Source organism: Panulirus ornatus, chromosome 46 (genome assembly GCF_036320965.1).
Source record: "Panulirus ornatus isolate Po-2019 chromosome 46, ASM3632096v1, whole genome shotgun sequence".
Classification (NCBI taxonomy): Eukaryota; Metazoa; Arthropoda; class Malacostraca; order Decapoda; family Palinuridae; genus Panulirus; species Panulirus ornatus.
Window position 1 is genome coordinate 38,948,352 of NC_092269.1, and position 25,355 is coordinate 38,973,706.

The window sequence follows — 25,355 nt, forward strand, 5'->3', positions numbered from 1 at the left end:
CCCAGTCTGAAATACCCCCAGAGTCACCTCGGACACGGAACACTACAGACGGCATGAGCAACAGCAGCACAAACAACACAATCGTCTGCAGCAGTAACAGCAAAAACAACAGAAGCACACACAGCTGCAGGAACAACAACAGCATCACAAGTAACCAAAACAGCAGGAGAAGGCAGACGTAACAAAAGCAGCAGCAGCAGTAGTAGTAACAGCAATAAGAGCATCAGTGTTCCGTCGGGAGCGCCCCGCCACAATGTTACAGCGACCGCCGCGCTAAAACGTTTCCCGCAAGAATTACGTCCCTGGAACTGCTCCCTGGTAGCGGACTATCAGCCCTTTCACCCAGGCCAGAGAGAGAGAGAGAGAGAGAGAGATGAAAAAAAACTGCTGTGTTTATATAAACCGAAGTGGCGTGGCGGGTTCCCGAGGCGGGTTTATTGTGGACCCAACTGATAACAAGTTGAGAGGACGCGGGGTCTTTTGTAAGGACGCTTGCCTAAGAGAGCCTGGCGGAAAGCCCTTGTTGGGAGAGACGAGGATATCACAACTGATCGGAGTAGGAGAGGGAGGCACGTCTGGCCGGGCCACGAGAGACACACACTAGCCACAGTCAGGAGGTGAGTGGAGGAGCCAGCCATTGACACGAAATGCAAGGGAGGAGATGCAACACGGTAGGAAGTAAAAAGGCTTCGTCGAATGGTCTTAATCAACCAGAAGCGAAGGAGGGAAAGGTCCTATCTGGATGCTGGTGGAAAATAAGAAGTGCTCCCTGGATGCTACTGGAAGTGGGTAGGCCTCTCTGGATACAGCTGGAAATGAAAATTCCTACCTGAATGCTGCTGGAAGAGGGAGGTCCTCTCTAGATGCAACTTGAGAGGGGATGACCTCTTTGGATGCTAATGAAAATGGGAAGTCCTCCTTGGTTGCAGCTGGAGAAGGGAGGCCCTATCTGAGTACTGCTGGAAAACGAGAGATACCATTTGCCTGGAATGGAGGGTGAAGGGGTACTTTTTGGTCCTAGGGGTGTAGAACAGACACCACTGAATGGACGTGGCAGTACATGGAAACGTGAGGGTGGAAGCGAACTAGTGGAGGAAAGAAGAGGCTTAGGTACCAGGTGGCCTTTCAGGGGTAAGGTTAAGGTCTTGATCTTTCATTCCCAAGGGACGCGCAGCCATGCTCAAGGGTCGTGCCGTCATGCCCACGGGTCGTGCCTTCATGCTCAAAGGTCGTACCGTCGTACTCGAGACTAATCAATGGAACGCTGAGCAGAGCAATGACCTGGTGTGCGATGAATGTTGGGTGCAGGATGGAGCCTAGTCACGATATGAAGAACAGACTCATGAGGCACAGACCAATGATACGCAGAGCGCCATACTGAAATGCATAAAGGAATCAATGGAAAACAGCATATTACAACGTACAACAGCCTAGCGATATCTAGAACAGCGATGCACAATGTGACATAGACCAGTGATATGTAAAAACAGCATAATACAACGAGACACAAGTGATGCCTAAAACAGTATAGAACAACGAGGCACAGACCATTCATATGCAGAACAGCATGACACAATGCGGCACAGACCCGTCGTATGCAGAACAGCATTATACAATGCAGTGGGGACCAGCGTGGCACAGCTTATCACAGCCCACTAGGCATGACAAAGAGCCCCATTATTACTCGCACACATAAATTTCAACGAAGGAAGTCGCCCTCACCTTCCCAATAACCTTAAAGGTAGCTACAACCTCGTACCCAGGGTCCCAACACTGCTGTGCCGTCAAACGCGTGTACCCTGGGTCACAACCCGGTTGTACCGTCAAACATAACACTGATCCAGCTGTGTACCCTGGGTCACAACCCAGTTGCACCGTCAAACGTAACACTCATCCAGACGTGTACCCTGGGCCACAACCCAGTTGTACCGTCAAACGTACCACATATCCAGCCATACACTTTGGGCCCCGACCCGTGTACCGTCAAACGTACCATAGTTCCCGCCGTGTACCTTGGACCAACGACCCCCGTATACCGTCTAATGTAGCACCACTAACACCAGCTACCACGACTACTACTACTACTAGCAACTACTACGGCAGCTACTAGCTGCTACCACGACCACTACTACAGATACTAGCTGCTACCACTACCAGCAACCACCACTACTACTACTAGCAAATACTACTATAGCTACTAGCAGCTACCACTACTAGCTCATCCTACTTCTACCTATGTCACTCCAATTATTCCCACTAATGGTCATTGCAACTATTACTGGTGCTACTACCCGACCACTACGACTAAGACTACAACTATCAATGTCCCTAAATCATGCAAAATGAACTTCAATTCCTTGATCACGATGTTACGACCCTCAATCAAGAGGGTACGACTCCTTTTCAGCACAATGGTACGACCCTTGAACAGAACGCCAATACCCTTAAGCACGACACTAAGACCCTTGGCTATACGTTGGTCTGATCTTAAGCATGACCTTGAAAGGTCATGTCAAGGGTCACACCATCATAACCTAAAGGTCGTCCCGTCGTGATCAAAGGGGTTAATAACAATTCCAACCAATTAGGTCAACGAATAATCCTCTGATCACTGATCTGCAACACCTAATTGGGTCGTCGGTCGATGGGAAAGGATCTAAATGATTAATTTCTCAAGGGCGTCATTACAAATGGATCCGAGAGTTAATCACTCTATTTGAGCTGATATCCTCGAACGCAACAGTTCCATCTCAACGTTTGCTGATGATAAAACATTCGAAATGTCATTCGGAAAACTGAAAAATAAAAGACGAAAACGAAGAAACAAAATCCTATGGACCGGAATTAAAGTTTGGGAGCGATCGAAAGTTGTACATACCATCATTGATCAACTATTTTACCGGGAATTTATTATTTCTCAAGTAGGTTTTCTATTCTTTTCTTTACCTTTAACGTCGGAGGGACCATCCGTAAGACTTACATTCCCCCAACACGACGCCAACACCTAAAGCACAGCTGAATATGGACGCAGTCGCAAGTGCTGTGAGCGTCGCTGGACCAACGCTTTACGCATCTGACTGATGACTTATCGTAAATAATGCATGGGCGACCATTCCCCCCAACCCCTCACATGCATCCTTCACACACATACCATCCGTATCATGTGACCAGCCACACTCCAAGCTCCAAACGTAACTGTAAACGCAGACAACCCGAGTGTACAGACGCCTCTATAAAAAAAAGAAAAAACAACTAAAACACACACATATCAGTTCAAACCATCAAAACAAGCCACATTTCAGAGCACGAAAGAGACTGCGAGGCCAGACCACAAACACGGATGGTTATGACGGGTGGGTGAAAATGATGACCCCTCCGGTATATGATGACCCAACGTGAATCCTTTATCATTCGCCACCACGGCTTCGGTAACCCACCAACCCCAGAACAAGTGGCTCAAGTTAAAAAAAAGGACTAATTTCCTCTCTCTCGGTTTTAAAGACGGAGAGCGAGCGACGCGGAAACCACAACCCCCCCACCCCCTCCACCCCATGTTGAATCTGCAACGGAGAATATGAAATGCAACCACCCATCCCCCCAGCTCCACCTCCTACAGGAAGACGAGAGCAGACTTATAAAAGGCTCACATGAAGGAGGCGGAAATATGAAGGCCTCTTTTAAGACACACAGGACTCCTCTAGCGCAGGAAGGTATTGCATGCGGAAGGTAAAATGTTCAAGACTTTGAAGACACGATATCTGACTTACAAGTAATCTCCTCTCTCTCTCTCTCTCTCTCTCTCTCTCTCTCTCTCTCTCTCTCTCTCTCTCTCTCACACACACACACACACACACACACACACACGCACATATACAGACATAAGCTCACACAAACATACACACACACACAAGCGCATACACACATATGCACAGATGCACGCAAGCAACATCCACAATGAAATACACTTATTCCTTCCAAGCGATGGACCCCAACGCAAACACCGTATCCCCAAGACACCAGGGACGTTACACGCGCACACGGAAAATCCACAACAATACGAGGAATATCCTGGAGTCCTGGAGTCCATCCTACACGTTACGATCCAGCCGGCAACACTACCACATCCTGGATGCCACACACACACACACACACACACACACACAAGGACCCACGCCCGAATTCTACCACACCTTGGCTGGTAACACACGCACACGCACACATGGCCTGAGATATACCAGGGGCGAGTCCCATCCTGGAGGTGTTCATTACCAGGGTGACTCCCCTGTACGGCTGGTAAAGTAGTGCATAAATAATAATTACACAACGGTACGACCCTTTAGCACGACGGTACGACCCCTAAGCACGACGGTACGACCCCTGGGAACAAAGGGAGGGGCCCTTGGACATAGAGGCACGGCCTCTGAAACGTTACGACTTTTGGGCACGACGGTACGACCCTTGGGTACCATGGCATGACAGAGGGTCGGCCCCAACCGTGGCACCGTCGTCCTCATGGGGTCAAACTAGTGCATGACGCAAGGGAAAGATGAGGCTGAATCATGTCCAGACTCAGTCAGATGAACACACGACGGATTTCAGAGGAACATCAAGCGAGACACATGAATGTCTTCAGGACTTAATTTGGACTCCAATGACGAACCTCTTTTACCCCGCACCATCAACAAATACCTAACGTCTCAATCAGCCATTAAGAAAACAAGAGAAACCATCCGACCTGCAGACACACGTCAGATACACTTCATGCGAGGTCATTTGGTCTCTGTCCCAGAGTGTGAGAGGAAGGGGGAAGTTAATCAAGAGCGAGGACGTGGCTTCCTGGAACGCTGGATATTACCCTGGGGTTTGGAGTGATTACGTCTGATCTTGAGCAGCACTTGTTCGATTCCCTGGAAAGTTCTGGTCTTTCCACAGCGTAGCTAGTCCGAAATCATGAAGAAAAAAAACTGATACATAATTGCTTAATCCACGATTAAAAAAAAAAGAGGGTATCGTAAAGGGGGCAATATTACAATACTTTGAGAGAGACACTGAAATGTAAACAAAATGTTGATGTCAGGTGCTGGAGGATGCTGCGGAAAGAACCTAATCCAAGATCGGTCAAGGTCAAAGGTCAGCCAATCAGGGGTCGTATCGCTGTTTCACTATATGAATCAGCCCTCCGTTCCTGGCGTCGAAGGGGAGGAAAAAAAAACTTCCCCTTTGTGTATGCATGGCATTCTCCCTTTGCATACGTAACTCCCCACTTCATGAGAGAGAGAGAGAGAGAGAGAGAGAGAGAGAGAGAGAGAGAGAGAGAGAGAGAGTCCCCCCCCCCCCCAGGAACTATATGTCTGTACTACCAATAAGGCCAACGGTCTCGTTACCAAGGAAACGACCATTACATCCCGGCCCCAACAATGGACAAGTGGCTTGTTTGGAACACGTAAATACCCAATTAGGCCTGAAAACTCAGTTCACCTCGAGCTTAACCGGCCCAGCCGAGCGCGATAGACAATGCGCTCAATAGCAAACCTCGTCGTCACGACGGTACGACCCTCGAACGCGACGGTACGACCCACGAACATAACGGTACGACCCTCGAACGCGACGGTACGACCCCCAAACACAACGGTACGACCCTCGAATGCGACGGGACGACCCCCAAACACAACGGTACGACCCTCGAATGCGACGGGACGACCCCCAAACACAACGGTACGACCCTCGAATGCGACGGTGCGACCCCCAAACACAACGGTACGACCCTCGAATGCGACGGTACGACCCCACGAACATAACGGTACTACCCTCGAACGCGACGGTACGACCCCCCAAACACAACGGTACGACCCTCGAATGCGACGGGACGACCCCCAAACACGACGGTGCGCTCCAAGCACGACGGTACCATACTCTTGAGTACCACGGTACGACCCTTAAGCACGACGATGTACCATACTATGAGCACAACGGTACCTTACTTTCAGCAAGACGGTACGACACCCTTGAAGTAATGATGAGGGACTCAGGGCGAGTGTAAAATAATATTAGGGAGTATCAGGGCAAGTGATGGAGTGTCTGGGAGCGTCCGGGGAGGCGAGAGTGCATGGGACGATAGAGGTAGGATGAGAGCGAGCGACAGCGTGAGGGAGTGAAAAAATATGGATCAAGAAGATCCAAGGGAGGATGTGGGGATCAGTGATGCCTGGCGAGAGAGAGAGAGAGAGAGAGAGAGAGAGAGAGAGAGAGAGAGAGAGAGAGAGAGAGAGAGAGAGATCCTCTAGGGACTAAAGTATGGTAACAACCACACCTCCCCCTCTCTCTCTCTCTCGCTCTCTCTTCTGCACTCTCCCCTGCCGAATCTCCCTCCCCGTTTCTTCTCATCCTTCTCTTACCCTTCCTCCCCTCTCCCCTGCCCCTGGTACCACCCCCTACACCTATCGCTATATCCTCCCCTATATCTCTCCCCACACCCTCGCCAACCACCCCTGCCACCCCACACCTCTCACACTGGGTCCCCTGCCTCCCTTTCTAGCCTTTTGCTTCATCCTCCTTCATTCTTACTCCTCTTTGTTCGTCTCATCTTCATTACCCTCTCCTTGTCTTCTTACCCTCCCCATGTTTCCCGTTCGAGTATTTGTACATGATCACGATGAACAGTCGTTCACTCTATGAGTACATTTCATCTTCACTTCGCTTCGAATCGCCTCATCTTCTCACCCACAGTTACACAGCTTTTTTTCTCTCTTCATCTTTCCACGAAATCTGTTATCTTCTGCTGACATTATTCATCATGAAGACGGGGAAATTCGCATAAAGCGCGCGGCTGTATATCAAAAAAGTTCAATCATTAGACGGTAAACGTATGGGAAAAGTTTGAAACATCAGGCATCCACTGTTCCCCTCAGAATGTCGTTAGCGAAGCTGTGTAGCTAAGAACGGTACTTATAACTCGACGGGGGAGACAAAATATTGTGGTTTAAACTGACTTACATCCTGTTTAAGGTGTCTGATAGCCAAGCTATGCTTTTAGGAAGAGTTGGGGAAGAGCTGCCCGATAGTTACCGAAGTGTGAAGTAAAGTAATACAGAGTTAAGTGCAGTGCGACAGTTTAGTGGAGTGTTGCGTTTAATACAGCTGATGTGTTACGTTCAATACGATTGCTGACACTAATATTAAAGCTTAGCTCGACAGCTGATACGGTGTGAAGTTCGCTTATAGAATACGAAGTTCGGTACAACAGCTGATAGACAGTCAAGTTCAGGTCCACTTTACGCAGAATATAACTTTAAGTCTCGATATAAAATACATTCGAACAAGCTGCATTCTGATAATGTATGCCGAGATGGCCTGTATTATAATATGCTCTATCATGATTAAAGCGGTATTCTCGTAAACTGTATTTAGATATGCGGCAGTCATACTACTACATTCTAATGCATCGCATCTTGATATAGTAAACACACGAGTCATGAAACATCAATGTAAAATTACTAAACACACACACACACACACACACACACACACATACATACATATATATATATATATATATATATATATATATATATATATAGGCCCGCCCGCTGCAGGAGTTTCATGGAGGATAGAAGAGACTTCTCAGGCTGGAAGCAAGTAGTGGATGCGTGTCCTCTGCATACGCTTTTTATACCACTAAATGATATTACAATATACTCACAATTTAACAGACTTATCGACCACCCAGAGTAACATATTCAGGAGCTTTATTATAATCAATATTATAATTAATATTATAATCAATAATCGCGGTGGCCATGACCTCTCATTCGGCTTTCAAAACATGTTTCCCTCCCACTGTAATACCAGTCACCCAGCTGACCCCAATATCCCAGAGAAACGAGCAAAGAAAAACACGGGAGAGCCATAAAGACACACGAGCGAGCCAGGCGGAGATATTCGCCAGTAATTAAAGACAAGACATTAAGGACAATTGATGCAGAGCAAACATATGCTGATAGGCGACAGCCAGCTGGTGAGAATGAGCTTACCCGCAAACTAATAGACAAAATGGCAAACAAAAGCAAATCAGTAATAAACTAATAGATAGTACACAGTCATATCAGAAGAAATAAGAAACCATGAGCCTAGCTAGAATAAAGAAATAAACCAGATCTGTTTACACTGGGTCTATGCTAGCGTCCGCCATAAAGCTAAACAACTGCAAATAATCCTGCACTTAATACTTCCCTAACTTTGTTTCCGTCTAACCTGCAGCAGAGAGGAGGTAGGTGGATCTGCTGCCATGATTACTGAACTCACGAGACAAATTCTTGAGTTCTGAGGTTCTGACGGAGCGTGAAGTTAACGGGGGGAAATGGTACATTGTGTTGCAGATAACCATCAACACGCATCGTCGGAGGCTCGCTTGCAAATTTCGAAGGCGTACAGACTAAGCATGTTTACTGCAACATTCACGTTGTAATTCATATATATATATATATATATATATATATATATATATATATATATATATATATGACTTTTCTACTCTTCGGCCATCATTTCATCTACGCGATAACGTTTAACTATATGCAATAAGCAAGGGGGGGGGGGGGGAGGGGTGAAGAGCCATATTCCACTCATATGTTATCCCTGGGGAAAGGGGAGAAAGAATACTTCCCACGTATTCCCTGCGTGTCGTAGAAGGCGACTAAAAGGGAAGGGAGCGGGAGGCTGGAAATCCTCCCCTCATTTTTTTTTTTTTTTCCAAAAAAAGAAACAGAGAAAGGGGCCAGGTGAGGATATTCCCTCAAAGGCCCAGTCCTCATCCTCTGTTCTTAACGCTACCTCGCTAATGCGGGAAATGGCAATTAGTATAAAAAAAAAAAAAAAAATGTTATTTGGAAAAATACAAAACTGAAAGTTAAGCACAAAGTATTTTCCTGGGAAAAGTTTACCCAGACTAGCAAGACAAAAGGGCTTTAATACACCACCACAGTTTTACAAATGGTTAATTAGTCCGGGACGTCTCAACCCGCTTACGTGGTCTTGCTCTGACCCAAACTTTTTTTTTTTTAGCGGTGGCTCTGGGTTGGCTGGCCTAGACCCTTCTTTCAGGTATTCTGGTGTTAGTTTTACTCTTCCTCCGTGCGACGATCTTTTCTATTTTGTATTCTCTTCATTAGGTGCTAGTGTGCTCGTGTCTAGCATGTATTCTGTCCATTACGTGCTTGTGTAGGGTATGTAATCACTCCATTATGTGTTTTTCTCGTAAAATTGAAAAGGAACTCAATCCACAATTATCTAGTTATATATATATATATATATATATATATATATATATATATATATATATATATATATATATATATATATACGGTTGAGGAAAAAAAGGAATCGTCACTTTTCCTGCCACGTGCCATTAGATATATGCGGAATATATTTCGAGTGAAATAGGTATGAAGTGGCGCTACGATAATTACTCGTAAATGTCTCGAATTAACGTTACTACCTCTAACGAGATAACGCGAGTCGTACCGATCATTTAGAAATTCATCGAACCCATCCGGACATTTTCATTTTCACCGTACCAGATAAAACTAGCTACATTCGAACTGTATTAAAGTCAACGCTAACTCTCCCAAAAGCTAACTACCAAACCTAGCACCATACACAAAACTTACCTTGGCTGCAGTTTCATAAATGGAGTCGGGTCAGATTAGTATGGGCGACTTGAACAAGGTTATGCACACACTGGCTGAACCCTTATCACAGCAAGAATCCGGGCCCGCCTTTATTACCATAAAAATTCCTCTAGTCACACTACGGAAGCGAGTTAACGTCATCCACTGCATAGAATGAAAATCTAAGTTACTAAATGATTTTATTTCAGTCGCAGCTCGACTGATGCATAAAATATATCATTTAAATATCCTGCGTTTCACACAAACTTGTGCAACAGTGAAAAAATTACATTGCCAGCCCAGCCAGGCAATGTAATTTCATTATTATGACAGTAATGATAATAACAATACTGCAACTGCTATTACTACATATAATAATAATAATAATAATAATAATAATAATAATAATAATAATAATAATTACCACATGCAATAAGACGCGTTCTCACAAGCACATTCTAATATATTCCATACTACCTTCATACTTCATACACCAATGACACGATCTTTTTGCAAATAAAGTCGATTATTACATTTACTATTTTACGTGAATATAAGGGCCATTAAATTTCAGCTCGTTTCTATTACTATTGATTAACAGCGAGAATCAGAAATGCTATTGGGAGCGAGGCTATGCAGATGAGGTGATTTTAGGTGTAGTAACTCACAATTTCAAGTTTTCGTACAGCAAAGCTTTGAAACAGTGGGATACAGTAGGATATAAACAAAATGAGAACTGGGTAAAGAATGCAATCCTAACACTCGATCAAAACTAGCCAACAGTGAACGGACAGGAGAGACGCCCACAGCAACCAGACGTTGTTTTCTAATGTTTTCACTCAGAAAAGTGAGTCCTGAGGTAGGCTGGTTAACAACCATTCACCAGGCAATTGTTCGGATTCTAGTGAAATTTATCTGGTTCTTGTTTCGATATGGAAACCGGATGAAGCTATAATACAAGAAAATTTACCAAATGAGTCCAGAAATGCCTATTTATAATTTCAGCATTCCAATGAACGTTGCCATGCGTTGTAAAGCTAAAATATCTTTCTGAAGGAGTTTGGAATATATGTAGGGCGACTTAAAAGGTCTAAATAAATATGGGGCTCAAATTAATGCGTATGAATCTGCCTCAAGTTCAGATTCCTATATATATATATATATATATATATATATATATATATATATATATATATATATATATATATACACACACACACACACATACACACACACATCTTAGCTCGTTGTTTACCTGTAACTAGAGGAATCATGGCGCTTTTAAAGTGAAGTTCATGTTTTCATGAAATTTCACTGATACGGTAACCTAACTACAGGTTATCTGAAAATAGTTGACACCTATAACGTTATAGGTATATTACAATAGTCATTATTAAACACATTTTCCCCTCTCACTTATAAATTTCCAACTAACGATTTACTTCGTTTCAATTATAGTTTTTACGAGCAAATAAAGAAAAATGCCGGACTCTTAAATTACTCTATACAGTAGTAACAACAATAACAACATAGATCACAGTATTACAACCAGCGCGTCAGGTTATGTGAACACAGGCCAGTGGATATTTGCAAAGTTACAGATATATTACAAGTTATTATTTAACCTAAAATTTTCCCTCTCCCTCATTAACTTACCAATAACGATCTAATTCTAAACATAGGTTTAACAAGGAAAAATACTAGACTCTCAAATCACTTTACAGTGGCAACAAATTAATAAACAGAACTCAGCTTGCGGTCTTACAACCCGCGCGTCAGTATTGTAAAATATCATAATCACAACCTAACCTAACACACACGGCTCTGCGCAGTTAAACTGATTTCCGTGTCGAGCATTACGTTAATGACCCAAAAATCCGATTGTGCGTTTCACACTTGAATGATATCAATATCTACATCAGTTTACCACTATAAATAAGATCAAAATGTTATACAATTTTTCATATTTCACTCCTAAAACACTCGGACCATGGAACACGGGCAAAGTTGTTTGTATATTTCAACTCATCAGCAATTTAGGGTTTTGTGAGCTGTCCTTTATGTTCTGCTGATCCTCAAAGTCAATCTTACCTTCTCCCACAGTGACAAGTCGACGCTTTCTTGTACTACACAAGTCAAAGCAAAACGAAATTAGAACACGTAATTCACCCGATGGTGACGTAATGGGTATGACATTTATCCGACTCGAATTCGGTGGTCAACTTTTACTATTCCCAACCTTAATTTCTCACGTGAATAATCATTCTATAAAATTCATGCTAATTATATCAATACATGAAAAAATACTTTAATTGATTTCTGTGAAAGGATGTAAGCATTATTCACACCTAAATCTTGTAAATTTGCTACGGGAGCAGCGTTAACCAAGCTATGCAGGTAGATGCTCTTGCATGAAGGTCCATAAATACGACCATGAATGCCATCAAACCAATTACCATCACCTGAATAAACTTAAACTTTATCATAGATGTAACTTGTATATTCCCTAACTTTTTTCCACAACCGTAGTTTTCCTTTACCATTCTTCCCCTGTTAACTAATTTTGGTGCCTTCGTTGTACCTTTAATAATTTCATTTAACAACTTCATTTAAATCTTTTATAAGTGTACGAAATGTCTACCTGTAGGAGTACCCTTACAAAAGAATACAACCATCACATGACATCATAAGGTCTCAGGTAGGAAAAACACTCATTAAAACTTTTATTAATAAATAAATTAAAATAAAATAAATATCCCATCATTTCATTATTATCCTGCATCATGTGATGAGCAATATTTAAGTAAACAAAACAATCATTCACATCATTCAAAACACTGTTCTCTGGCCAGCGTGCAGTGAAAACTTCTACAACCTATAATGCCTTACAAGAAGTTTTATGATACCAAAAATAAAAAATAAAAATATGCATGATAAATGACAAATCTATTTACCAATATGAATTAATTGTGCTTAGCTAATGATCAGGCGACTCTGAGCAAGTTTAAAGTTGATATTTATGGGTCGACAAAGGTCACAATAATATATCTTGTCCCTTCTGTAGTAGGAAGACCTTCGTGTAGATGAGTGAGTCGTCCAGGATGCATCAAGACCCACCCAACTCGGGAGTCCGTAACTGAGCAGTTATATCTCACAAACCTACAGCCACCGCCCTGCAATACAGAAAATGGAATTTCTCTAGCATAATAATTTTAAGGCAGACAGTATTGTTTGCACGACACACATAACTTAAAATCTCACTCCTTATTAGTTTAACAGATGGTGTGATAAAGACTTAGAAATGCAAATAAGTTAAATCAAGTTACAACTGTAAAAGAACTGGAAGCAGGGAATGTTACATGAGAAAGTGATTATTTATTCTAAAAAATAAGCACTGTTTTGATTTCATGAAATTTATTCAATGATGGAATGATTTTCCAGCACTTTTTAGCATGGAAAAGATATCCTCCCCTCTCATTTTCTTTTAATTTTCCAAAAGAAGGAACAGAGAAGGGGGCCAGGTGAGGATATTCCCTCAAAGGCCCAGTCCTTGTTCTTAACGCTACCTCGCTAATGCGGGAAATGGTGAATAGTATACTATGAAAGAAATACATATAAATATATTTTTTTTTCATACTATTCGCCATTTCCCGCGATAGCGAGGTAGAGTTAAGAACAGAGGACTGGGCCTTTGAGGGAATATCCTCACCTGGCCCCCTTCTCTGTTCTTTCTTTTGGAAAATTAAAAAAAAAAAAGAGGGGAGGATTTCCAGCTCCCCGCTCCCTTCCCTTTTAGTCGCCTTCTACGACACGCAGGGAATATGTGGGAAGTATTCTTTCTCCCCTATCCCCAGGGATATACATATATATATATATATATATATTTTTTTTTTTTTTTTTTTTTTTTTTTTTTATACTTTGTCGCTGTCTCCCGCGTCTGCGAGGTAGCGCAAGGAAACAGACGAAAGAAATGGCCCAACCCCCCCCCTCATACACATGTACATACACACGTCCACACATGCAAATATACATACCTACACAGCTTTCCATGGTTTACCCCAGACGCTTCACATGCCTTGCTTCAATCCACTGACAGCACGTCAACCCCGGTATACCACATGACTCCAATTCACTCTATTTCTTGCCCTCCTTTCACCCTCCTGCATGTTCAGGCCCCGATCACACAAAATCTTTTTCACTCCATCTTTCCACCTCCAATTTGGTCTCCCTCTTCTCCTCGTTCCCTCCACCTCCGACACATATATCCTCTTGGTCAATCTCTCCTCACTCATTCTCTCCATGTGCCCAAACCATTTCAAAACACCCTCTTCTGCTCTCTCAACCACGCTCTTTTTATTTCCACACATCTCTCTTACCCTTACGTTACTTACTCGATCAAACCACCTCACACCACACATTGTCCTCAAACATCTCATTTCCAGCACATCCATCCTCCTGCGCACATCTCTATCCATAGCCCACGCCTCGCAACCATACAACATTGTTGGAACCACTATTCCCTCAAACATACCCATTTTTGCTTTCCGAGATAATGTTCTCGACTTCCACACATTTTTCAAGGCTCCCAAAATTTTCGCCCCCTCCCCCACCCTATGATCCACTTCCGCTTCCATGGTTCCATCCGCTGACAGATCCACTCCCAGATATCTAAAACACTTCACTTCCTCCAGTTTTTCTCCATTCAAACTCACCTCCCAATTGACTTGACCCTCACCCCTACTGTACCTAATAACCTTGCTCTTATTCACATTTACTCTCAACTTTCTTCTTCCACACACTTTACCAAACTCAGTCACCAGCTTCTGCAGTTTCTCACATGAATCAGCCACCAGCGCTGTATCATCAGCGAACAACAACTGACTCACTTCCCAAGCTCTCTCATCCCCAACAGACTTCATACTTGCCCCTCTTTCCAGGACTCTTGCATTTACCTCCCTTACAACCCCATCCATAAACAAATTAAACAACCATGGAGACATCACACACCCCTGCCGCAAACCTACATTCACTGAGAACCAATCACTTTCCTCTCTTCCTACACGTACACATGCCTTACATCCTCGATAAAAACTTTTCACTGCTTCTAACAACTTGCCTCCCACACCATATATTCTTAATACCTTCCACAGAGCATCTCTATCAACTCTATCATATGCCTTCTCCAGATCCATAAATGCTACATACAAATCCATTTGCTTTTCTAAGTATTTCTCACATACATTCTTCAAAGCAAACACCTGATCCACACATCCTCTACCACTTCTGAAACCGCACTGCTCTTCCCCAATCTGATGCTCTGTACATGCCTTCACCCTCTCAATCAATACCCTCCCATATAATTTACCAGGAATACTCAACAAACTTATACCTCTGTAATTTGAGCACTCACTCTTATCCCCTTTGCCTTTGTACAATGGCACTAAGCACGCATTCCGCCAATCCTCAGGCACCTCACCATGAGTCATACATACATTAAATAACCTTACCAACCAGTCAACAATACAGTCACCCCCTTTCTTAATAAATTCCACTGCAATACCATCCAAACCTGCTGCCTTGCCGGCTTTCATCTTCCGCAAAGCTTTTACTACCTCTTCTCTGTTTACCAAATCATTTTCCCTAACCCTCTCACTTTGCACACCACCTCGACCAAAACACCCTATATCTGCCACTCTGTCATCAGACACATTCAACAAACCTTCAAAATACTCATTCCATCTCCTTCTCACATCACCGCTACTTGTTATCACCTCCCCATTTACGCCCTTCACTGAAGTTCCCATTTGCTCCCTTGTCTTACGCACCCTATTTACCTCCTTCCAGAACATCTTTTTATTCTCCCTAAAATTTACTGATATATATATATATATATATATATATATATATTTTTTATTTATTATACTTTGTCGCTGTCTCCCGCGTTTGCGAGGTAGCGCAAGGAAACAGACGAAAGAAATGGCCTAACCCCCCCCCATACACATGTATATACATACGTCCACACACGCAAATATACATACCTACACAGCCTTCCATGGCTCACCCCAGACGCTTCACATGCCCTGCTTCAATCCAGTGACAGCACGTCAACCCCGGTATACCACATCGCTCCAATTCACTCTATTCCTTGCCCTCCTTTCACCCTCCTGCATGTTCAGGCCCCGATCACACAAAATCTTTTTCACTCCATCTTTCCACCTCCAATTTGGTCTCCCTCTTCTCCTTGTTCCCTCCACCTCCGACACATATATCCTCTTGGTCAATCTTTCCTCACTCATCCTCTCCATGTGCCCGAACCACTTCAAAACACCCTCTTCTGCTCTCTCAACCACGCTCTTTCTATTTCCACACATCTCTCTTACCCTTACGTTACTCACTCGATCAAACCACCTCACACCACACATTGTCCTCAAACATCTCATTTCCAGCACATCCATCCTCCTGCGCACAACTCTATCCATAGCCCACGCCTCGCAACCATACAACATTGTTGGAACCACTATTCCTTCAAACATACCCATTTTTGCTTTCCGAGATAATGTTCTCGACTTCCACACATTCTTCAAGGCCCCCAGGATTTTCGCCCCCTCCCCCACCCTATGATCCACTTCCGCTTCCATGGTCCCATTACAGAGGTATAAGTTTGTTGAGTATTCCTGGTAAATTATATGGGAGGGTATTGTTTGAGAGGGTGAAGGCATGTACAGAGCATCAGATTGGGGAAGAGCAGTGTGGTTTCAGAAGTGGTAGAGGATGTGTGGATCAGGTGTTTGCTTTGAAGAATGTATGTGAGAAATACTTAGAAAAGCAAATGGATTTGTATGTAGCATTTATGGATCTGGAGAAGGCATATGATAGAGTTGATAGAGATGCTCTGTGGAAGGTATTAAGAATATATGGTGTGGGAGGAAAGTTGTTAGAAGCAGTGAAAAGTTTTTATCGAGGATGTAAGGCATGTGTACGTGTAGAGAGAGAGGAAAGTGATTGGTTCTCAGTGAATGTAGGTTTGCGGCAGGGGTGTGTGATGTCTCCATGGTTGTTTAATTTGTTTATGGACGGGATTGTTAGGGAGGTAAATGCAAGAGTTTTGGAAAGAGGGGCAAGTATGAAGTCTGTTGGGGATGAGAGAGCTTAGGAAGTGAGTCAGTTGTTGTTCGCTGATGATACAGCGCTGGTGGCTGATTCATGTGAGAAACTGCAGAAGCTGGTGACTGAGTTTGGAAAAGTGTGTGGAAGAAGAAAGTTAAGAGTAAATGTGAATAAGAGCAAGGTTATTAGGTACAGTAGGGTTGAGGGTCAAGTCAATTGGGAGGTGAGTTTGAATGGAGAAAAACTGGAGGAAGTGAAGTGTTTTAGATATCTGGGAGTGGATATATATATATATACATATACATATATATATATATATATATATATATATATATATATATATATATATATTTTTTTTTTTTTTTTTGCCGCTGTCTCCCGCGTTTGCGAGGTAGCGCAAGGAAACAGACGAAAGAAATGGCCCAACCCACCCCCATACACATGCCTTGATTCAATCCACTGACAGCACGTCAACCCCGGTATACCACATCGCTCCAATTCACTCTATTCTTTGCCCTCCTTTCACCCTCCTGCATGTTCAGGCCCCGATCACACAAAATCTTTTTCACTCCATCTTTCCACCTCCAATTTGGTCTCCCTCTTCTCCTCGTTCCCTCCACCTCCGACACATATATCCTCTTGGTCAATCTTTCCTCACTCATTCTCTCCATGTGACCAAACCATTTCAAAACACCCTCTTCTGCTCTCTCAACCACGCTCTTTTTATTTCCACACATCTCTCTTACCCTTACGTTACTTACTCGATCAAACCACCTCACACCACACATTGTCCTCAAACATCTCATTTCCAGCACATCCATCCTCCTGCGCACAACTCTATCCATAGTCCACGCCTCGCAACCATACAACATTGTTGGAACCACTATTCCTTCAAACATACCCATTTTTGCTTTCCGAGATAATGTTCTCGACTTCCACACATTCTTCAAGGCTCCCAGAATTTTCGCCCCCTCCCCCACCCTATGATCCACTTCCGCTTCCATGGTTCCATCCGCTGCCAGATCCACTCCCAGATATCTAAAACACTTCACTTCCTCCAGTTTTTCTCCATTCAAACTCACCTCCCAATTGAATTGACCCTCAACCCTACTGTACCTAATAACCTTGCTCTTATTCACATTTACTCTTAACTTTCTTCTTTCACACACTTTACCAAACTCAGTCACCAGCTTCTGCAGTTTCTCACATGAATCAGCCACCAGAGCTGTATCATCAGCGAACAACAACTGACTCACTTCCCAAGCTCTCTCATCCCCAACACATACACATACACATACACAGACATATACATATATACACATTTGCATATTCATACTTGCTTGCCTTCATCTATTCCTGTCTATACCCTGCCCCAAAGGAAATAGCATTGCTCCCCCCTCCTTTAAAAGATATCCAATAACTTTAAACATGTTAAATTATATATCTTAGTATCCTTTGAAGTTCATCAGTCTATTTATATTAATACTGTTGTCTAAAATTGCACTTACAGGTGTCGTATATTATGGCAGACCTCTCCAATAAGTGACCATGGGTCAACATAGAATAACACAATAAAAAAAAAATTGTCTCAAATGACAATTCTTGTTAAAGGAGGAACAATATACTTCACCACCTTTCTTTACCCTGTGTAGTTTATTATTCTTCTGACTTTCAAGTCCCACCTATTTTGCCACTGACATCTAACATAATTATTCATTCTGCCCATAAAGTCACTAAGGCATTGTTCTCATACATAGATTGTTAAATGTAGTTGCTTTAGCTTCAGCATGTTATTTCATTACTGATGATACCAGCACACCAGAAGAATTCTACACTCTTATTTCCCAAGTAGATTCGTATAATCCAATTTTAGACTGTTTGAATTATGGGAAGGAATGGAGGATTGTGCAATGCAGCTTGGGTGTACGATTTGGAAACTTAAGTCAATTGTAAACTTTTTAGGTGATTGGATTGCTCAACTAATTCACAAGAAGCCTGAATACCATACAGCTTTGTAATAAACTGGGAAGATTCTCTTGATAATTTTACTAAATGATTATTCTTTAATAACTACAGCAAAGCCTATAACTTCACTGCATTTTGAGCCATCAGAACACAATTATATAGTGATTGCACGAATATTATCATTGTGAAGGCATTCATTTTCTTGATATTACAGAAGCAACCTTGCTTTTGTTTTTTTGGTCCAATTCTTTCAGTTTGATCTTAGCGACTTTCAAGAGAGGAAACCAAACCTACTTTTTAAATATAATTTATGTCCATCTCATTAATAGCATCGTTCATTTATACAGTAAAGGGATTAGACGACTCTAGGATGGTCAAATACTTCAGTCCTCTCAGCAGCAAACACATACTTACATGCAGGGTTATTTGGTGTACATTAAAGACTAAAGACATACTTTAATCCAAGTTTTTCTCATCTGTAATTCATGGTGGACTTACCAGAAGCTCTAAATGCACCTCTTTATATTCTAATACCAAGATTATGAACAACATTAATCAGTTTAAATCATTGACTAACAAATATATGTTAACCATAGTCCAGTTTTTTCATGGGCTAATAACACAGTGATCATGGTCTAAGAATACATAATACTTAATACTTGAAGAGGGTATCAAAACTTTTTCTCTTTGAGGCCTTAGTGACCCTGGTAGTTGATACGATTGAAGCTTAAACGACCAGCCACCCAGTTTTGAACTGCATTGCAAATCATAAAACTTCAATATTTTCAGGATGCCAAGTGAAGAAAAAATAAAGATGCAAATGCAATCAAAAGTTAAATGGTTGTGTTACATTAAGAAAAACTCAAATTCATATATTCCCTAATAAATACATCTATCTGTGGCAGCACATCTATCAAAAATGGAGGAATATAAGCAGCAACAGTAGAGTATCAAAAAGCAGGGTAATTTTTGGAAGACAGTAGTTCTGACTTATAAATGCTGTAGTAACCCCTTCTCAGATTCTAGTTATAATTTCTTTATGGAAGCTATAGATATGAATCCCTATACTACTAATTTTCTACTCACCTTGTAATCAACTCCTGGCTGGTTGAGGGCAACATTGATGGTGTAGGTGGAGGTGTCGTGGTGTGGCCTGAGAAAAGGCTGCTCATCAGGCTTATAACGGACCATGAACTTCATAAGAGCTCGAGGAGGCTGGAGAGATGCAAATAAAATTTTTATGTTAGTGAGATCAAGGAAGAGAATGATGGCTTGTAATACATATTCAAAGTACTCTATTTCATCTTGCAGAATATCGAAGAATCAATATATATCATGGCTATAGTTCCATGCATCATTCAAACTTAAAAAAATATAAGTATAACATCTAAATATAAGAGAATAAATCTCTATTCAGAGGTTTCAACAAAGCATTAAGAATTTAGAGGTAAAACAGAAAAGATTTAAACATCTTTCAACATAATAAACACCTTGTGTTAGTGGTACAGATGATGATCTGTAGTGCTATTTAAGCCATGCATTGGACAATACTACGCTAATCTATGTGATGATATCATGAAGGAACAAAAATCATGAAAGAACATGCATCACACCACTCTAAGCAATCAAGCTACACAGGAACATGCACTAAGCTACTTTAGGTTATAAGGGATTAGGTCATAGATTGAAGACCCACATTAATCACTGGAACGTCAGAAAAAAATGAGACATTCACTGCATTACCTGTTAGGAGTGACAAAAGCACATAACAAAGAACCAAAACAAGAAGGTAGTTATTGTTGACTAATGTCATCATATTTGGTCTCCATTCTCAGCTTAACAGCCAATACCATTTGCAATGTAATGCATGCTAACAAATCTACTACAGTTATTCCTACCAACAAGCAGCAACCATCACCACTTATGAAACACCAGAGAACCAAGTCATTACAAATACTACCACTATTTTCCAAGATTAAATAACGTATATTGCTACACTGCAAATCATCACCAACCCATCATCGCATCATAAAATTCATGAAACCATAACCATCTCTATACAACTACTATTAGCATTCAGTATATTTTACAACCAACCTTACTTCAAAACTATCAAACTTATCGCATATCACCACCATCACCATCTCCAAGATGATTAGCCATCCTCATTTGTATACTAACCTACTGCTATCACCAAATCTCCACCTGTATTTCCATAGTTGCTAACTAATACTGCCATTAACTGGGAACCATCAAATTAAACCATTATCCCTAAGTTAGAAAAACAACACCACCACTAGCATGTGCCATCATGCCACAAAAATCCATACAACTAGGCAATGAATAATTTTACCATCTCCAATCTATCTAGCCACCACCATCTCTAAAACAATTATCAAACAGAATAACTACTTACTCCAACATCATTATAATACTCAGTGAAGACCTTAAGTTGCATTGGTTGCACATATAACCGCAGGACCTCCATCCACTCGTCATCCATATTCAATTGCTTCATATGGATATCAATTGTGGGAACCGATTCATATCCACCAGCTAATCGTGGGTCCTGTCATGCAAATACAGTGAGGAATTTCTATGATGCAAATGGCTACAATAGAATTAGTAGCAGAGAAAGGATGGACTCCTTTGGAGCATCCTGTTCTTTAACAAGACTACTCAATGAAAATGACTTTCACTTGCAGCATAACCATAAGCATGCGAAGTCCAACAACGCCATCAACCATATACTTACAAGGTAGGAGGGCAAGTGAGCAGGAGATGTAAAAGAGAAATCAACTGAGTTCAAGAGAAAGGTGCAAGAGTTGAAAATGATGACAAATAAGACTGAGTAAGCAAATATAAGAAAACTTCAGTGAAACTAAAATAATATTAAAAAAGACGTTTAAATGTCAGGAAGAACAAGAACGAATGAGAACATCTGTGGAGGGGACAAATGAGGAGGTGGTAAGAGAAAGGGATGAAGTGAAGAGGAGATGGAGGATTACTGGAAGATAGAAGGATTGTTGAATGTGCTTGATGACACGTGGCAAATGTAGGATGTTTGGGTCATATAAAAATGAAATAAAAGAATAATGACAAATGGTGAGATGAAATGATAAGAGATAATGAAAGCCTTACATAAGGTAAAATGTGGTAAGCCAGGTACAATGGATGGGTACTACAGATGAACATCTTAAGATAGGGGCTGACTGTCTTGGTGATTGGTTAGTTAGGATTTTCTGTGTATGTATATGGATCATGGTGAAATTCCTGAGGATTGCTGAAGTGGCTGAATAGTGCCACTGCATAAAGGCAAAGGTAACAAAGGTGAGTATACAGGTCAAAAGTGGAAGGAACAAAGAAAAGGAAGAAACCAAGGAGGTGAAAAGATGGAGTGAAGATTAAGAGGTGATCTAATCAAAGTATTCAAAATGATCAAACGCTTTAAGAATCTTCACCTATCAAGTTACCTATAACTTGATCCAACTGATTTAACTCATAATAATGGATACAAATTCATGGGTAACTAATTTACCTCTAATGAGGTGAAGTACTTTTCCCTCAATAGGATTGTTAACACATGGAATGACTTGCCAATTAGAGTGGTTGAAAGCAGTACTAAAGGTACTAAAGACACATCTAATCACAGACTTGATGAACACTTCCCTTTAAGTCCACGACTATCATTATTTGTGCCTCCAGAGTCAAAATAACAATTTGCTGGTTATTCTGTTTAAATTATCAGTATGTAGTCTAACTTTTACCACACTATTCTGTGAATTCTTGATAACTTCCACAATCACAAACAGCCTTGAAAGAACCCAATGGTCTTTTGCTGTTTGAATTTCTTTGGACTCCTTTATATGCATACAAATGCCTAAGAGGAAATGACAAAGTCTAGAAGTTTTTGAGATCAGAAGAGAATCCAGAACAAAGAGGCAAAACTGAAAGTTAGTCAAAAACTATGCACATGAAGCATTTCTTTAATAACTAAAATGTGCAGTTGGGGAGGTAAGGAAAAATTTCTTCAGTGAAACAGATATGGGAACAAGGAACAAGCTAAGCAAAGAGAAAATACTTGGAAAGCATTAGAAAAGTACATACACTGTATGATTAAAAATGCAAGGATATGAGGAGGGGTACCAGTAGTGTAAAGCTCCTTCCTCATTCATATGCACAAATAGGTAAAAGTAACACCATATCACTCAGTGCAAGCAATGGCTAACTGTCATGCTTAGGAGTCTTTGTAACCCTACAAAACGACTGTAACCCTTGAAGATCTTCATAGCTATTGGTGAGACCCACTTGGTCAAGATCTCTTGCCACACTGCATCAAGTCCAACACTCTCAATGTTTATCTGTGGTGGTCCATTCCGGTACCTATGCTGGTGAGGAATGAGGAGAAGAGGTCAAGCTATATCAGGGAGTCATCGATTGTAGTACAGACCTGAGGCACTGAGGAGTTTAAATCAAATTTCCTGCCTTTCCTTTCCTAATATGTACTACTTTCTGAGGATTATATGATGTTTCAGACTCCTTGTTCTTGATCTACATTACCTGGAATCTGTATGGATGATCCCATTCTGAGTACTCTTACCTGAGGTATTAAGAGTATAAAAACAAAAGTTACGATCTTTGTTTTAGAAAACTGGAGCAAACAAGGTTGTTCATGAAGATAATTTCTAGTATAATCATGTGTTTTTGTTAAATTTTGAGGAAAGGCAATATAAATTAGTAAATTTAAAGGTTTAGAGAAAATCTTGCAATTCTGTAGCCCGATCCATGTAATGAATCAGAGAACTGTTTATGACCAAGACAGAAAATTATAAAGAAAAATGTGTATGAATATCTTTAGCATTATGTCAAGCACAACTTTGTGCATAAAATATGGTTGTCTCATTGAAAGCTCAAGAAAACCCATATTCTAAACGATAAAAGCAATAGTTTCTGGCAAATTTGCCAATTTGCAAATAGGTGACCTCATCAAACCTTAACAGATAGATATTTATTTACACAGTTTTATAAGCAGTATATGCAAATCTGCTTTATCAAGACTCCTATCAAGGGGTGGCCACAGAAAAAGAGTTTCTACTTATCCGTGTCCTTACATGCCTCCCTCACATACATCTTGCAGTCACCAAATGACGTGGTTATGATTATGATTACTACTCAAGAATCTTCTTACTTCTGATTATATTGGATATATTAGATATAACTATTAGATATTAAGTGTCTGGAAAAAGTTTGTATTCATTTATGTGAATGAGTGTTTCTGATATTTTGCTGTCACTATGAGGAGTGAAGTAAATTTTGAGCCTTCCAAAGCACACAATGAATGAAGTCTTATAAAATACAAAACATATATATATATATATAAAGTAATTTTAGCCTTACAATGCACATGATGAATGAAGTCTTCTACAATTAAAGTGCAAAGCATATACATGAAAAACATAAACATACTCCTATCATATCCAAATGGGATACCAAAAAGATCCAAAAGGGATATACAGTACTATGTACCTTCAAAAGATCCTTTAAGGAGGTAATAATAAAGTACTTAATACAATTTATAATAAAAGAACAGTAATAGAGAGATTTTTGTTTTCAGAGTGATACTGGTATGGAATTTATGTGAATCAAAAAATAAACAGCTTACATTATTGGAGCCATCTGACCAGATGCCATAACCTTCAAAAGTCTCAATCATCTCCCGGGCATAACGTTCCTTGAAGAGAGGGAACCAATACACATCTGGGCATGGCTGAAGAAACACAGATTAGGTCACTCCATGGTTCCAGGATAAGGCATCTTGCAGTCATCACAGAACAATATAAAATACTGAATTTATAAACCATTTAGAGCAATCATTCATTTCATTAAGATGAAAAAAGAATAAAAGGAAGAGCAGGAAGAAGCAGGCCAAGACATATGTACTGAGGACAAGAAAACAGAAACAGAAACATGAGTGAGATATATTTTCACAAAAGCTTATGACAAATAAACCTCTTACCATTTCCAAAGTAGTGTTTTCAGCCAAAGCAGAAGTGTAGTTGGGATGGACATAACGTTCCTCCCAGTCCCATCGGTTTTCAAATACTTCCCACAATTCATTGTACAATCGTGAGGTGTCAAATTTATCAGCACTGACAAGGTGGCCAAAGTCTACACGATTACTGACATACATAAAAATACCCTGTGGAGAAAAAGATGGGTTGATAATAAAGAAAATATCTTGGAAAAAATAGAAGAATATTATGATGAAGTCTTCCTTAATTTGAAGAAACAATGAGAAATATTGAAGGATCAACTAATGGAAAATTTGTTAAGTAATCTGGACAGTGAAAAGAGCAATGGAGATGAGTTAAAATATGATGAAATTTTGCCATGAAGAGAGAACAGAGAGAACAAAAGTTAATGAAAGAGTTCTTGCTGGCTTATCTGGTACATTAATAGCATCTAACACAGCACATAATTGTAAGCCAGAAAGAGTAATTAAATGCTAAAGAAATTCCAATAGGTAATGAGAAAGAATACAGTTGCCAAGTTATTTCTATATATGAGAAATACAGAGGCATTGTTGTTGTACTGATAATAGTTCCTGGCAGTCAAAAG

At 41.0% G+C, this 25,355-nt stretch overlaps 2 protein-coding genes across 6 annotated transcripts in view; both read right to left on the minus strand.

Annotated features, from left to right (window-relative positions):
* Positions 1-9,792, minus strand: part of LOC139763255 (uncharacterized) — a 256,023-nt gene extending 246,231 nt beyond the window's left edge. The window contains exon 1 of the mRNA XM_071689185.1: positions 9,666-9,792. The gene's annotated coding sequence lies outside the window, so the exon portion shown is untranslated. The remainder of the gene's footprint in view (positions 1-9,665) is intronic.
* A 2,583-nt stretch (positions 9,793-12,375) lies between these two features.
* Positions 12,376-25,355, minus strand: part of LOC139763253 (multifunctional procollagen lysine hydroxylase and glycosyltransferase LH3-like) — an 86,254-nt gene continuing 73,274 nt past the window's right edge. For 3 of the 5 annotated variants that reach the window (XM_071689181.1, XM_071689178.1, XM_071689180.1), the window contains 5 exons: positions 24,754-24,936; positions 24,400-24,504; positions 21,154-21,306; positions 19,824-19,952; positions 12,376-12,838 (listed from right to left, as the gene is read on the minus strand). In XM_071689181.1, coding sequence (XP_071545282.1) covers positions 12,683-12,838; positions 19,824-19,952; positions 21,154-21,306; positions 24,400-24,504; positions 24,754-24,936 — 726 coding nt within the window. In that variant the 3' untranslated portion in view covers positions 12,376-12,682. Of the gene's footprint in view, positions 12,839-19,823; positions 19,953-21,153; positions 21,307-22,996; positions 23,126-24,399; positions 24,505-24,753; positions 24,937-25,355 lie in introns of all 5 variants that reach the window. The other 2 variants (XM_071689179.1, XM_071689182.1) reach the window with 1 other exon arrangement.